General features: G+C 45.4%; 1 protein-coding gene across 1 annotated transcript in view; it reads right to left on the reverse strand.

Annotated features, from left to right (window-relative positions):
* Nucleotides 1-13,095, reverse strand: part of LOC146188863 (alpha-N-acetylgalactosaminide alpha-2,6-sialyltransferase 5-like) — a 22,878-nt gene continuing 9,783 nt past the window's right edge. The window contains exons 4-7 of the mRNA XM_084603930.1: nucleotides 10,409-10,544; nucleotides 9,061-9,285; nucleotides 5,175-5,288; nucleotides 1-2,469 (exon numbers count right to left, since the gene is read on the reverse strand). Coding sequence (XP_084460056.1) covers nucleotides 2,226-2,469; nucleotides 5,175-5,288; nucleotides 9,061-9,285; nucleotides 10,409-10,544 — 719 coding nt within the window. The 3' untranslated portion in view covers nucleotides 1-2,225. The remainder of the gene's footprint in view (nucleotides 2,470-5,174; nucleotides 5,289-9,060; nucleotides 9,286-10,408; nucleotides 10,545-13,095) is intronic.

Here is a 13,095-nt window from a genome sequence, read left to right on the forward strand (position 1 = left end):
CACACACACACACACACACACACACACACACACACACACACACACACACACACACACACACACACACACACACACACACACACACACACACACACACACAGGAAAAAGCACGCACTGTAGACGCTGACATGACATGACATTCATTCGCAGTCACGAAGTTTGGAGGAGTTTCTATGTTACACTGTGCATATCGAATTTGGCACAAGTGTAATTTGCCATTAAAGAAACGGAGATTAGAAAACAAAGAAGCTTATGTGTGGTTTTTGTTGCTTTCTATAGACTTAATTTTGTAACAGCCAGCCGACATTGCGGTATAGGTTGGCTTATTCGGTTTAACATTCAGAACATACTCATGCTGCGAGAGATTTCGCAACGTTGGACACAGAATATTGCCAGCATCTCGAGCCCGTTTACGGTGCACTGGCCTCGTACAGCACATAGACGTTCTATATTTCACTTTTATAGGAACACAGCCGGAGCCTGAACGAGTCCACCTGCTTAGTTTACCACCTTAAGGAGCAAGCCACGGTGGCGTGGCCTTAATAAAGCTTCGCTATGTTAAATCTGGATTCGTTCCAAAACTTCCACTGATATATGTAATGTGTGAGAAAATAGCATAATTTTCCACTGGTTGACCGCCAGAAAGCAATGAAAACTGACAAGTACTACGCTTTCCGCCGGGAGGCTGTGTCGCACTGGTTTTTGATGCTTGCCACTTGGACAGGGGAGGGAGGGAGCAGGGTATCGCTCTTAGCCTGTCATTTCGCAGGTAATGAAAACAAGGGATGAAAGGTATAAACTTCCATGATTTCGTTATTAATCGTTCCTTTATGATGAAAATGTAACAAGCTGGAATATTCGTCAAGCAAATTTGAATTATCTAATAATTAATTTCAACTAATTATGATAATTTTGCGCTGCCCAAGAGTACTGTAATGCGCAGTTTAAAATATGCTCCAACACTCACGCCGAATGCAGCATTACGAGAAAAAGAAATTTCAGGGTGTTCAGCTATTAGGATTACATGTTAAAATTTATTGGAATGCTATAGCGTGCAAGAAAATCGGACTTCGACTTTGTGAGCGAAAAATCACGAGAATGGCACTCGCAGGTATTGGCTGTCAGCTGGCATGACTGTGCAATAATTGGATGTAGAGTTGTCTGATGTTACATTGCGAACTCGGGGCTCTCCTTTCCAATTGGAGGGTGATATCAGAATCAGACTTTCGGACCCTGGTATTCACGTTACCACTAGGACACGAAAGCGCGTTCATACGGTTTGTTTAAAGCGATACTTTATGTGGCTGGTATAGCCTACGCTATCATGTCATACCCTTAAAGGCTGAGCTTAAGTGCACCCGATAATATCTGGAGGTCTTTTCGCACATATAGTGGCTTCCACTATGGCCACTGCATGGGTAAATATTTTGCAGAAGGTCGTCAATTCAGGTATGCTAAAACTTTTGTCTCGTAGTTATGCGAGCAAAACTGAAATTTTTTCTCACTTTGACTGTGTGCTGCATATACACACGCTGGTGAACAGAAAACGAGATGGAGAAACCCGATAGAACGTAAATGCTGCAGTAGTGAGGAATAAAGGGAAAACACATTTGCTTGGACTTTTCTGTCTGGCCAGATGTTCTACAGGTGGACGCTGATTTAGAGTTAATATCTAAGGAAAGCAAAATCGTGGCTACATAGTCATTGTGGTAGAGCTAAACGAAACTGTTTATGAGCCACAAGCTTTCGGTTCCCTTATAAAAGTTGCAGTCAGTAACTGCGCAGCCTGCGTGCGATATCAAGGGGTGAGCACGTCTGAGTGAAAGATCGCACAGCAAAGGAGCAAGAATCGACAGTTCCCATCATAAGATCTCTCATGGTAAGTCCTTGAGCCATGTACTTCTGAGTCCTTTCCCACAATGGCGTAGCACATTACACTTGGTTGGGACGACAAGAGGAACTTTGCACCGTTTACGAAGCAAGTTGTCCGCATGTAACCATAGCACAAGGTTTTTGGACTGCTCTCCACGAAAACACTCGGGGTGCTTGCTTCGTACGTTGAGCAACCACGCACTACTCCAGGACACCAATGCTAGGGAAGCTGGAAGTTGCCACCGCGGTGCCAGTTGCTCATACACGGGATGTGCCTCGGACGTTGGTACTCGGACGCTGCTAGGACGCTGCTAGGCGCTTAGATGTGATGATGCAATGGAGATCCTTGGCTGTCATGTGGCAGCTGAGGCTTTTGAAATGGGCTGTAAGGGGCCCCAGGCCGGCGCCATAAACTGCACAGTCGACGAAGGTTTTGAATGGAGCCAACCGGCCAGCGCCCTGCGGTCGAGTAGGCTAAGCTGACTGGAATCTGGCCTAAGCGGATCCTCGTTGTGGCCAGCGTCTAGGCCATCGATGCACTGCGGCCGAGACGAGTACTCCCAGAACAGAGAGCGCGAGAGCTCGTTGTGATGTCTCCTGCAGTACCAGAAGGCTTTCTTTAGGATGTGCTTGTACATCACATGATTACAGAAGGCACAAAAGATGGACCTTCTTATGCAAGCAGCCTTGAACACTAAGAGGAGAGGAATCCTGCCCCAATAGAAAACAATACAGGACCCTGCCCTAAGTACAGCAAAATACTGTGCAGTTGTTGTTTTTTTTTTTGAGGGAACACTGTTTTGCACTTCTGTAATATTTTTTTGTAGTTCTGTAGCACATTAAGTAGTACTTTTATGTAATCTTTAGTTCTGCAGCACGCTGTTGCGGTAACTACACAGCAATAATAATTTTGTTTAGTTCTTAAATTGCTGTACTCACAACCGGTTCTTAATGAAAATAGCACAGAATTACTTCTCTTCTGTGGCAAGATAAATTTTTCTGCAGTTTTTTCCAACTAAGTGGGACTATATAAGTGTTGAAGTCAGCAAGAAGAACGGAACTGAAGGAGAAACGGCGGCTGAGAGCCAGACATATCAATGGCCTATGTACGAGACCAAAATGTACTCTGTGAATTTGATTGCAGTACAGCAGGAGAATTCGTATTGTACACGTGACAGGATGGTGCAAAGCAGACACTGAGAAAATAATAATAATGTGCGTGAAAGTGTTTTTAGTTTTGCAAATTTAAACAACTAATCTCTTTATAGATCACGTTTTTCCTTCATATACAGCGGGTACGAACGGACATATATGCGATAAAATGGCCCATTACAAGACTTCCTGTGTTCTGTTAACACTGTTGCGTGTTTTCTGCTATAGCACTATCGGTCGACATTCTGCAGACGAAATAGACAAAGTATCGCACAGCCCAATATCAACGCTCCCGTCTGATGTGTTAAAACCTGCAGCATCACGTAACAACAGATAAAACGAACTCTGGTCGCCTATCGCAAGTTCTGACTTGTGTAGGCTAAACTATAGGCAGTGACGTATAGTCAAGCAGTGGGCGTGAGTCAGTGGCTGGGTGACAGCATTAGCAGGAGCTCCTTCTCCCTGGCGCCTCCGACGATTTCGTTCCAGCTCAGCCCCATGGCACAAACTTCGTCGTAGATGGCAGTTCCAAAGTGCAAGTGAGGTCCACCCTCTACGCATCGAGGATTACGTTAGCCGTCATATCTCGACCTTCTAAGCCGCCGATTGGGCCTCGCGAGCGCAACGCGTTTGGGTGGGCTCTGTGTCGCTAAGCACGTACACTTCCAGGCTGCAGCCCCTCGGCTAGAGGATAATTAACAGATTGAGACAGAGAGCTAGGAGCGAAATTTGGACGACAATATACGTCTGACGGTACACGTGACCGACATAAGGGAGTAGTTACTGCGCCCGTATTCTTTTTTGCATTGTTTCTTTGTGTCTCTTTCAGTGACAGTGTCCCTCCACTTTTTGCGGCAAATGTTTTCTTTCTTTTCTTATGCACGCATCTCCGCTCTCTTTTCGTTCATTTGTTAGCTGCTTGATTGGCGACCTTCGACTGACTTCAATCGACGCGAAGGCTCTGGGTGTGATCAATTATTACTGCTCACTTCGTAATTATCACTAATTTCCGACTTGCACTAGGGAAAATTAGTATATGGCTGCCTAGCCTAAATCATCTAGTGTGCAGTAAGAAACTTGAAATTACAGACGAAACATTTTAGAGGCAAATATTCCTGGGGCACGGTGGAACATCTATGCCGTCTAAATGCAACTTTTCTCAAATTAATGGCGCGTACCCAGTTCGCGATTACAAGGTTTTCTTGGCGCCTCTGCAATAACAACGTCATTACACAGTTCTACAGTGGATGCTAACTGAGAAGCTCCTGAACGATTGGCTTCGCTTTATATTTGGAAGCGAAATACAACATAATTACTTTTCTCGCTGAACGGTAAGATATTCATATGAATGCCACTTATAAAGCTCTAGGGAAGTTGCAGGTTGCTTCGAGATAATATACACATATATATATATATATATATATATATATATATATATATATATATATATATATATATATATATATATATATATTATGCATAAGCAGACTAAACCAAGACTACGTGCAGACTACGTATGCATACGTGCAGTATGCATACGTATGCAAGTACAGACTGTATGCATACTGTATGCAAGTACAGTATGCCTGTACAGTACAGTACAGCCTGTACTTGCAGGCAGCCTGTACAGCCTGTACAGTACAGTACAGTACAGCCTGTACAGTATGACTGTATGCAAGTACAGTATGCAAGTGCAGACTACGTATGCACAGGGATAAGCAATAATTCCCAGGCCACAGGGTCTGCTTCTGAGCAGTATAGCTAGCAGCTACGACGACCCTAAATATTATAATACATGTGGAGTGTAGAAGAAGCATTACTCTAACCTCTGAAATAATTGCCAGCTTTAATGAGATATCAAGTGCCAGATTATACCGACCAGAAGCAGAACGTGCGGTCTGAGAACTTTTGACTACCCCTGTACCTCCCTTAAAAGTTAATTGGAATGATATTATCAAGCTAATTGCAATCAGAAAGACATTACCATGAAGAGGAAATCATGCGGCTGACAGTTAAAACATAAAGTAAATTCTTCGTACATACAGTGCTGCAAAAAGGTTAAGATAAGCCTCCTTGCCTGGCACGAAGGCTGCCTTAGAACATTTCCTCTCAGTTATCAGTAGCGTGTTCTTAAAATGATTTCCGCTTACTTGCATATTTTCGGCTCAGGCACTCCAAACACGTTGAGGGACTGGCAGCCGATCGTCTCCGTCAGTCTGATAGCATACCAGAGAGTTGACGGCTCTGCCCCCGACAGTTGGTACCTAAAAAATGTGCAATCTTTTGTTCACTAACGAATTATGATGCATATTATGTAGAGAATGTATCTAGTGGCTTCACAAAGCATGTGCTGATTCAGTGCACAGGTACTAAGAAAGGCATTTGCGCCTCGTTTTGCGCACTGTTTCCGGAAGTAAAAAAAAGATAACAGCGACCAGGACAAAACTTGATGGCGCGCACCACATGAATGTGTTACGCGCATTTAGGTTTGAGAAAGTGATAGGAACACCATGATGTATTCAGCATAACTGACCTCGCTCGCCTTTACTTTTTGTAGCCCTTCTGACAAATTCGAGGCCACGACTTAAGGAAAGTAGTCCAACGGCGAGGCCTCGCCGCAGGAACTCTTTGCACCTCCAGAAGCCGTTAGGTGCGCCGCTAAGACATTCTGTTGTGCTTTCCGCCGATTCTGCTGGCGTTCGTAAGGAGCGGAGACATGCGAGTTCAAATCTTGCGACCTCTATCGGCAAAAAAATGTCACTGCAGAAACTACACTGGGATAATGTGAAAGCATTAACGCTGCCGCGACATTGTTGACTCCTAACCGACGATTTATTAACGTTTACTAACTCCGTTAACACGATATAGCCACTCTTCGACCTGCGATGCTACCATTCGACGATGTGCAAGTTTTAAGGCGAAAACCCTTTTAGGCTTGTGGTGAAAATCTCGTCTCGGCAAGATGTGTAAGCGAGATTCCGGGAGTGGCAGACACTGCGTCGTTCCTTTCCTGTAAACCAATTATAGAACGCCGGTGAACTTTGGTGTGTTCAACGGAACGCTGGCTGTGTTCGACAAGAGGCGCGATGTACCGTGTGCTGCAGCAATGCGATCAGGCTCTCGCATTTCTTCGCTGCAGATTCTGAAGAGCTTTCGGATCTTTTCAATTTTTTTTTCCAGGCAGAGGTCGGTGTCTCGCGGCATGTACAGTACAGTTTGACACGGCGTTCTGATTGACTGGTTGTATGACGTCACCAAGCCCCTGACGTTGCATACATTACCACGTCTTCGACGTATGACGTAATAGACTCATGATCATGAAAATGCCTCAGTGATGTCATCAAACCACTGACGTCAGCATATACTCGAAAGCAGCGTTATATTTTGTTAATTTCAACCTTTTTTCTTAGTCCTAAGGAGTCCTTACGCAAGGAGAATTACTAAGTAGCGCTCACGAGCCCGGCGTAGTTGTGGTTAGCGCGCTCTGCTGAGAATCGGGGGGACGGGGTTCGACTCCTGGCGGTAACACAAAGCATCAATGCGATCGACGTTTTCTGGTCATACGAAGCATGATATACGGTGAGGTCACGAGGATAGCAATTTCCGGCTGCACATTTTGCCGACACTTCCGGCAACAACATAGGCGAGTAAGGCTTTTGCTTTATTAAAACCTTGTAAACACATTATATCACTGATTTAGTTATCTGAGCGCCTACATCTGAACAAGTAGGAGCTTTCATATCCTTTGTGGTCAAATCACTTAATTTCCGAGCGCAGAGTCACGCGTCGTTCGCAAGGACAGCAACGGAGACGGCACTGCAGGATTCTCAGGGATGAGTCGCCTCGTCTGGCCGAACAAAGAGCCGGTAATTAACTCCATGTGTTCGACAACTCGCTATTGTGTGATTTAAAGCTCAGCCGACAGATGTTGAGTGATATACATGATCGACCCATCCACAGTCTTCGAATACAAATGCATTATAGAGCCTTGATCCTCTGTCGTGGTATTTTCCGTGTTTAGCTACGGCAAGAAGAGGATAATCAAGCGCTCAACGAAAAGAAGTTTTGTGTACACTGCTGTAGTCGCAACTACGCGTCCTGCAAGGAGAAAATATTCTCAAACGCCCCAGAACACTGACCTTGGAAGGAAGGTTTATAAAGGGACGTCCTATAACCTAAATACAATCGTTTCAAATACGCGACATGATATTTGCATAAACATTATACGCGTGTGCCAAGCGCGGCCGTAGAAACGCTAAAAACTAGCGAAAATAAGAGTTCCTAACCTACTGGTGCTGCTCTTTGCGGCGGTGCCATCCATAGAGGAAACACTAATCGGATACGCCTCACGGTGTGGTCGGATTACCTCTTCCACCTAGCGTGAGGCTAGTTAACCAGTTCAAATGGGTGTGTTAGAGGTCTGAGATGTGAACGCTGCGTCGCGTTGAGCGACAAAACTAGGTGCTCGCTGTGATGAATGAATGAATGAATGAATGAATGAATGAATGAATGAATGAATGAATGAATGAATGAATGAATGAATGAATGAATGAGACGCTCTTCCGCAGTGAGATGGAATCGCATGCGCAGATCGTCAAGGCGCTCCCCGTGAAGCGTGTTGTCATCCCAGCAGAGCAAAAAATGAACGCTTCTGCCGACTGTACTGTTTTTCAAATTCTTCAGGAGCACTGGACTTGTGGCAGCTCGGCATCGATATGATGGACGGTGATGGAACATAAGGTGTACAGGCATAAGCAACATGACAAGGAACAAACTTTCAGCACACAATTGCGAATATTCTCGATATGTGTCTATTAAAAACGAGGACGACTTTTGGACATTAGGCATCCAAAGAGAAACTAGTTAGAAAATGTGAAGAAACTGTGCATCTCAGTTATTAAGAAATCAATGCTCAAACTTCGTTTTTTCCCATATTGCTCATGACTGTGCGTTTATATGCGTCTGCTACTTCCATGTACAATGTCCGTTCTTCCTGTACGATGCAATTCCTGTAGATTTGCAATTTTTTTCGTGGCCTTCTTTACAAGAGCTGCGATGCTTAAATTGACTTATACCGACGTAATGAACACAGACACGAAAAACAGCAACGGTTCAGGCGGATGGAGCACTGATATCTGTCTACGCTTTCGTGCTTTTAGGCAACATCCTTGGCGTAAACGCGCAGACACGTGTTCTTATCTACAGTCCTGCATCCCGTCCGTGAATGAACGGTCATTAACCCTCACAAAGACAGGGTTTGCTTCAAACCTATATGACCTCTGACACTGCAACGCTCTCAACAACTTCATGAGGACTTTTGAGTGAGAAGTGAGGTTGTACTGGGAATTTTTGCACTTCGAATACGCATTTCGGCGCTAAAAGCACAAGACGAAGAAAGAGAAACAGGCTCAGGACGAGCGTCTGTCTCCTTTCTTCGTCCTGTGTTTTTATATGTATTCGTCGTACCAAGACCAACAAGGCTGTCTTTCCACATTTTGCACTTGATCGGTACCGACCGACGCCTGTCAGCGTATACACCAAGCCCCACTGGAAATGTTCAGTGTATGGCGTACAATTTACCGCGTAACACTATCCGTCAGTGCATATTAGCAGGCTGCCTTAGTGGCCCCAGCTGGTGGACAGAACTCTCGCCGCATAGGGACCAGTCAACGGGTGCGGAAGTGTAGCGCGCTGTATGCCGTAAGCGGCAGCGGTACACCCCACGATAATGGCTTGAAGTTGTGCCAAAACCTTTATGCAACGAATGCGCACGAGTCGATTGGCCAAGACTCGGCATATGTGCAGGCGGCTGCCCAACGCTTAGAGCTATTAAGAGGATCGCGACTGTGCACTGGGGGCGTGCACCGCGCATTAAATTGCAGAGGTCACAAGCCTGTTCTCTTCATTGCACCGCAGAAGATTCGCACTGCTGGCTGGATCTACGCCTCGTGTGTAAAGCTTTAGAGTATCAGTAATGCAGTGGCAAGTGACCCCCAGACTTTACAGTGATTGAAGCGCGACGCAGCGAAGGCTCACCCTAAAGTACTCGCGTGCTGGGCCAGACTCTTTGCGGCCGCGTGTTCAGCGCTCCTCCGGAGACTCAGCAATCGAGGTCCACTCCCGCCGACGCTCTCCAGCCGTGTCCTCAGTGAGGCAGGAGTGGATTTCCTGGGCGTGCCAAACGTCACCAGGTGGTCGGAGGCGAGCGGCCCACTGGTGAAGCGCTCGGGTCGCCGGCGTCGCTTCAGGAGGTCGTGAAGCCTGCGGTTAATGCAGCAGATGTGCACCACTACAAACTATAACCGAGTGCTTATGTTGTCACATCTAATGCACAATCGGAAACGCGCGGTATCTTATACGACAGTGTACACAGTGTACCGTGGTTTATTACACTGAAAGGTAACAGAAATTCACGCAAGAATGACGTTTCAAGCAAGAATGAAGGGTATTATGCCTGTGTGTACCTGTTTTCAGACTTAAAACACTGGCGGTGGATTAATTATCACCAGCGCCAATTAAGACATATGGCTTGCAACACTAAGAAGTTCAGCCCTAAAGTCAGGACAGCTGATTTTGTTTTGTGTTCAGTTAAGTTCAGTTCAGTCGTTCAGTCTTGCCCGACTCTTCGTGACCATGTCACGCCACGCTTTCCGGTCTCTCACTATCTTCCTGACATCACATAACTTCATCTGCAGCGCCTCAAGGATGCAATCTAACCATCGCGTTCACTGCCTACCCCTTCTCCAGCGACCCGCAACCTTTCCCAACATCAAATCTTTCTCCAGCGACTTCTCTCTTCTCATCAGATGACCAAAGTAGTTGAGCTTTAGCTTCAGGATTTAACCCTCCAATGAGCAGTCAGGGTTTATGGTCGACAATATCGACTGATTTGATCTTCTGGCCGGCCAAGGAACTCCCACGAGTCTCCGCCAGCACCACAATTCAAAAGCGTCAATTCTTCGGCGGTCAGCCTTCTTCACAGTCCAACTCTCGCACCCATACATCCCAACTGGAAAGGCCACAGCACGAGTTATACGGATCCTGGTTGGCAGTGTAATGTCTCTGCTCTTTAGTAGGCGGTCAAGGCTAGCCATGGCTCTCTTTCCTAGAAGCAGGCATCTCCTAATTTTTGTGTTCAGGAAACCCCTTTCAAAGTTAGTTTACACAAAATTACTCGCTGATCATGTTTAAGCAAACGCCACTCGTTGGAATTCGTTTAATGATATAATTATAGCTTTCAGAGGTTCTGTCTTTCTTGAGCGCGATGCAGTGCTGTCTACACTAGAAGCTGTGTTGCAAAAAAAGAAAAGAAAACAAAACAAAAAAAAGCCTACGATTTCAACGAGATCTGTAATATCATTTAAAATGGAAAAATCGTCCTTACGTGTCCGCGTGCAACAGGCGGAAGGTTGTTTTGCTGCCGACGTCCCGGTGGTAACCTTCGCCCGGCGCGCGGCCCAGGCGGAGGACGCACTCGGACGCGTCTACGGAGTCACCCATGCCGGACCCAAGAAGATGGCCTGCGATCAAGCACACGCAAGGAAACCAAAGATGCCCTTTCAACAGTTGTCACAGCAATACGAAAAGTTCAGAAAGGACCAAAAAGAGCAGAAACGGCGCAGAAGATTGTGATCAAAATAATCTTAACAGGCAGCAAACGATAGATGCGGGCAAAGTAAGAAAGCTTTCCTAATGAAGTGTTAGTTTAAATTAGAATGAGTACAGACAGCGTGTCATGGCCATAGGGTGGCTACTTTGCAAGGATGGTAGTTGCATGATTGGTGAAATGAATTATCTGCCTTGCTAGTTTTAATTCACAGATGTCAGTGGCATACACCCAAGAGTCGAAGGTATGCATTGCGGACTGATGATATCTAGATCTCACAAGCAGAACTATTTTAAAATCTCCTATTTAGAGTCTCAGTTCGCTAGTTTAGTTAGTCGACCCTGAACGCATGGAAAAATAGTCAAGTAGATGAGTTTAGGGCAGCAGGGCAGGAACATAAAGGATCAGCTGATAAGCTGATGAGTCAGTCTGTTTACTTGCGCGATGGAAAGTCTATATTCAAACGTGTCAGTTGAGACGCAGTTACAAGTTTTGAATACGCCGTGCATAGCGGCAGCTGCTGTTCGGCCCGGCTCCCATGCACAGCCGGAAACGCGGCAACATTAATGTCAAACACATGCGAACTGTGGTTGACATTAAAGCGTGTTCTTGTTTTACAGCTTTGGTATATTTACAATAGGAATAGCTTTTATTATTTTTTACTTATCGCAGTCGGCACGTGGCTTGACCGCCTTTTATCGCACCCGAGACGAGACCGGATTTTTCTTGAATTACCGCCACCAAGCGTGGCAGTTGCTACGCTGTAATTATCGTTGTCGGTGTTTTAAGGCGAAAGCCCTTCTTGTCTGATGTGCCTCGTGTACAGAAAGTATGATCAGAAATTGTGATCAGTAAATGTGCTTTCTACTTGCTGGTGTTTGCACGGCAGCAAGAAGCGCATTTATAGGCAAAAAAAAAAAAAAACTGTTTGAAAATCTTTCCGCCAATAGACTGAAATCTTATGCCATTCTTACCGAATCAGGGTGGGTTGCTGCCATTTTGAAGACATTTTGCTGCCTCTTTGATCCGCGCGCAAAAAACAAAAATGAGTTATGTCTACGCACACGTCTTACCTTAGCTACTGGCCATTGATGACACCCCTGTTCATTTATTTTGTATTTTCAAGCTTAGAAAGGGTCGGTTTTAATGAAAGTGGTCTTTTTTGATTAGAGGACGGTGCCGTATTGCTACACGCGAACTTCTGTTCGTCTTCAGTGTACTTGTATCTGATTAGCGCTTGTTTTAGAAAGAGACAGAAGGAAAAGCGCGCAACACATAGAGTGTTTTTACAAATTTTCTAAGATGAAAAAATAACGTATCAGTGTTAAAAAGAGCAGTGCGTTCTTCGGCTTGTCATTGTTAAATTGCGAGTGTCAGGAGACAAGAACAACACATTAAATATTAAGCTAACAACAAGGATTCAAACCACCACCTTTCCAACTACTTCAGCTAGGCGGATCTTCATAGTTGCAGGTATGTAGCTACCCATTAATAGTAATCGTGATAGCATTTAGATTTCAGAAACATCGCTCCCTACAGAGGCTACATTAAAATCAATTTTGACACTGATACCACGTGAAACCCAAACCGCGCACTTCAAAAGGCGATGCAACAAAACCTCCTTCATACCGAAGAGAGAAAACCATGCCTTCTCTTTCTCAGCGGCTGCAATGGCGCTGGGATTGGAAGCTGGACCGAATGTAGCCCAAGGAGGCAAAGGAGAAAAACTTTTTTTTTTTTCTGTCGATGGATTCCGAGTGTGGGGTGGCTTTAGCCACGTTAGTGGCCAAGAGGCTTGGCTTCTATAGCGATTTACAGGACATGTTAAACAGCCCGGATTAAGTCGCCTGACTCGGAGCTGAGAAACGGCCTCCCACTGCTGAGCGTTTGCATGCGACATGCTATCCCTGAGGAGGAGGATCTTGGGAGCAAGCCTTAAAAAAATGATGCTGTGCTGTGCCGTGCTGGCCGCAGTATAACTGAAAATAAGATGCATTCGACGGATGCTGATTTCATGACGTTGAACTGCTTCAGTACGCCACGATAACAGGCCTCACGCAGCTAAAGAGCAAGGGTGTTGCGGCGACGATATCCGTTTAAAGACGGAATTACATCTTTGCCAAGGGGCGCCATAACTATCTTGGTTTAGTCCACTCTAGTTGACTTCAAATGGCCATTATTTAATCACACATAATCCAGTCAGGATAAGGGCGGAAAGCTTATACGCGCACAAAAATCCCAGTGGGTACACTGGGTATTGAACCCTCTCGCATACAGAGCAGGCGGTGACACCACAGAGAATTCATCGGATGAACTTAAAAGGAATACGTTATGAAGCTTGCAATGTATGAAAATACATTTTCTTCAAAGTCACGTTTTTTAGCATGGTGATGCGTCCCAGCCGCGACAGACCACGCCCGTTGACTTTATGCTGAAATCTATTACGAGTGACACATGTAAACTAA

This window comes from Amblyomma maculatum, chromosome 5, assembly GCF_055883805.1.
Source record: "Amblyomma maculatum isolate TAMU_Amacu chromosome 5, ASM5588380v1, whole genome shotgun sequence".
In the NCBI taxonomy this organism is placed as follows: Eukaryota; Metazoa; Arthropoda; class Arachnida; order Ixodida; family Ixodidae; genus Amblyomma; species Amblyomma maculatum.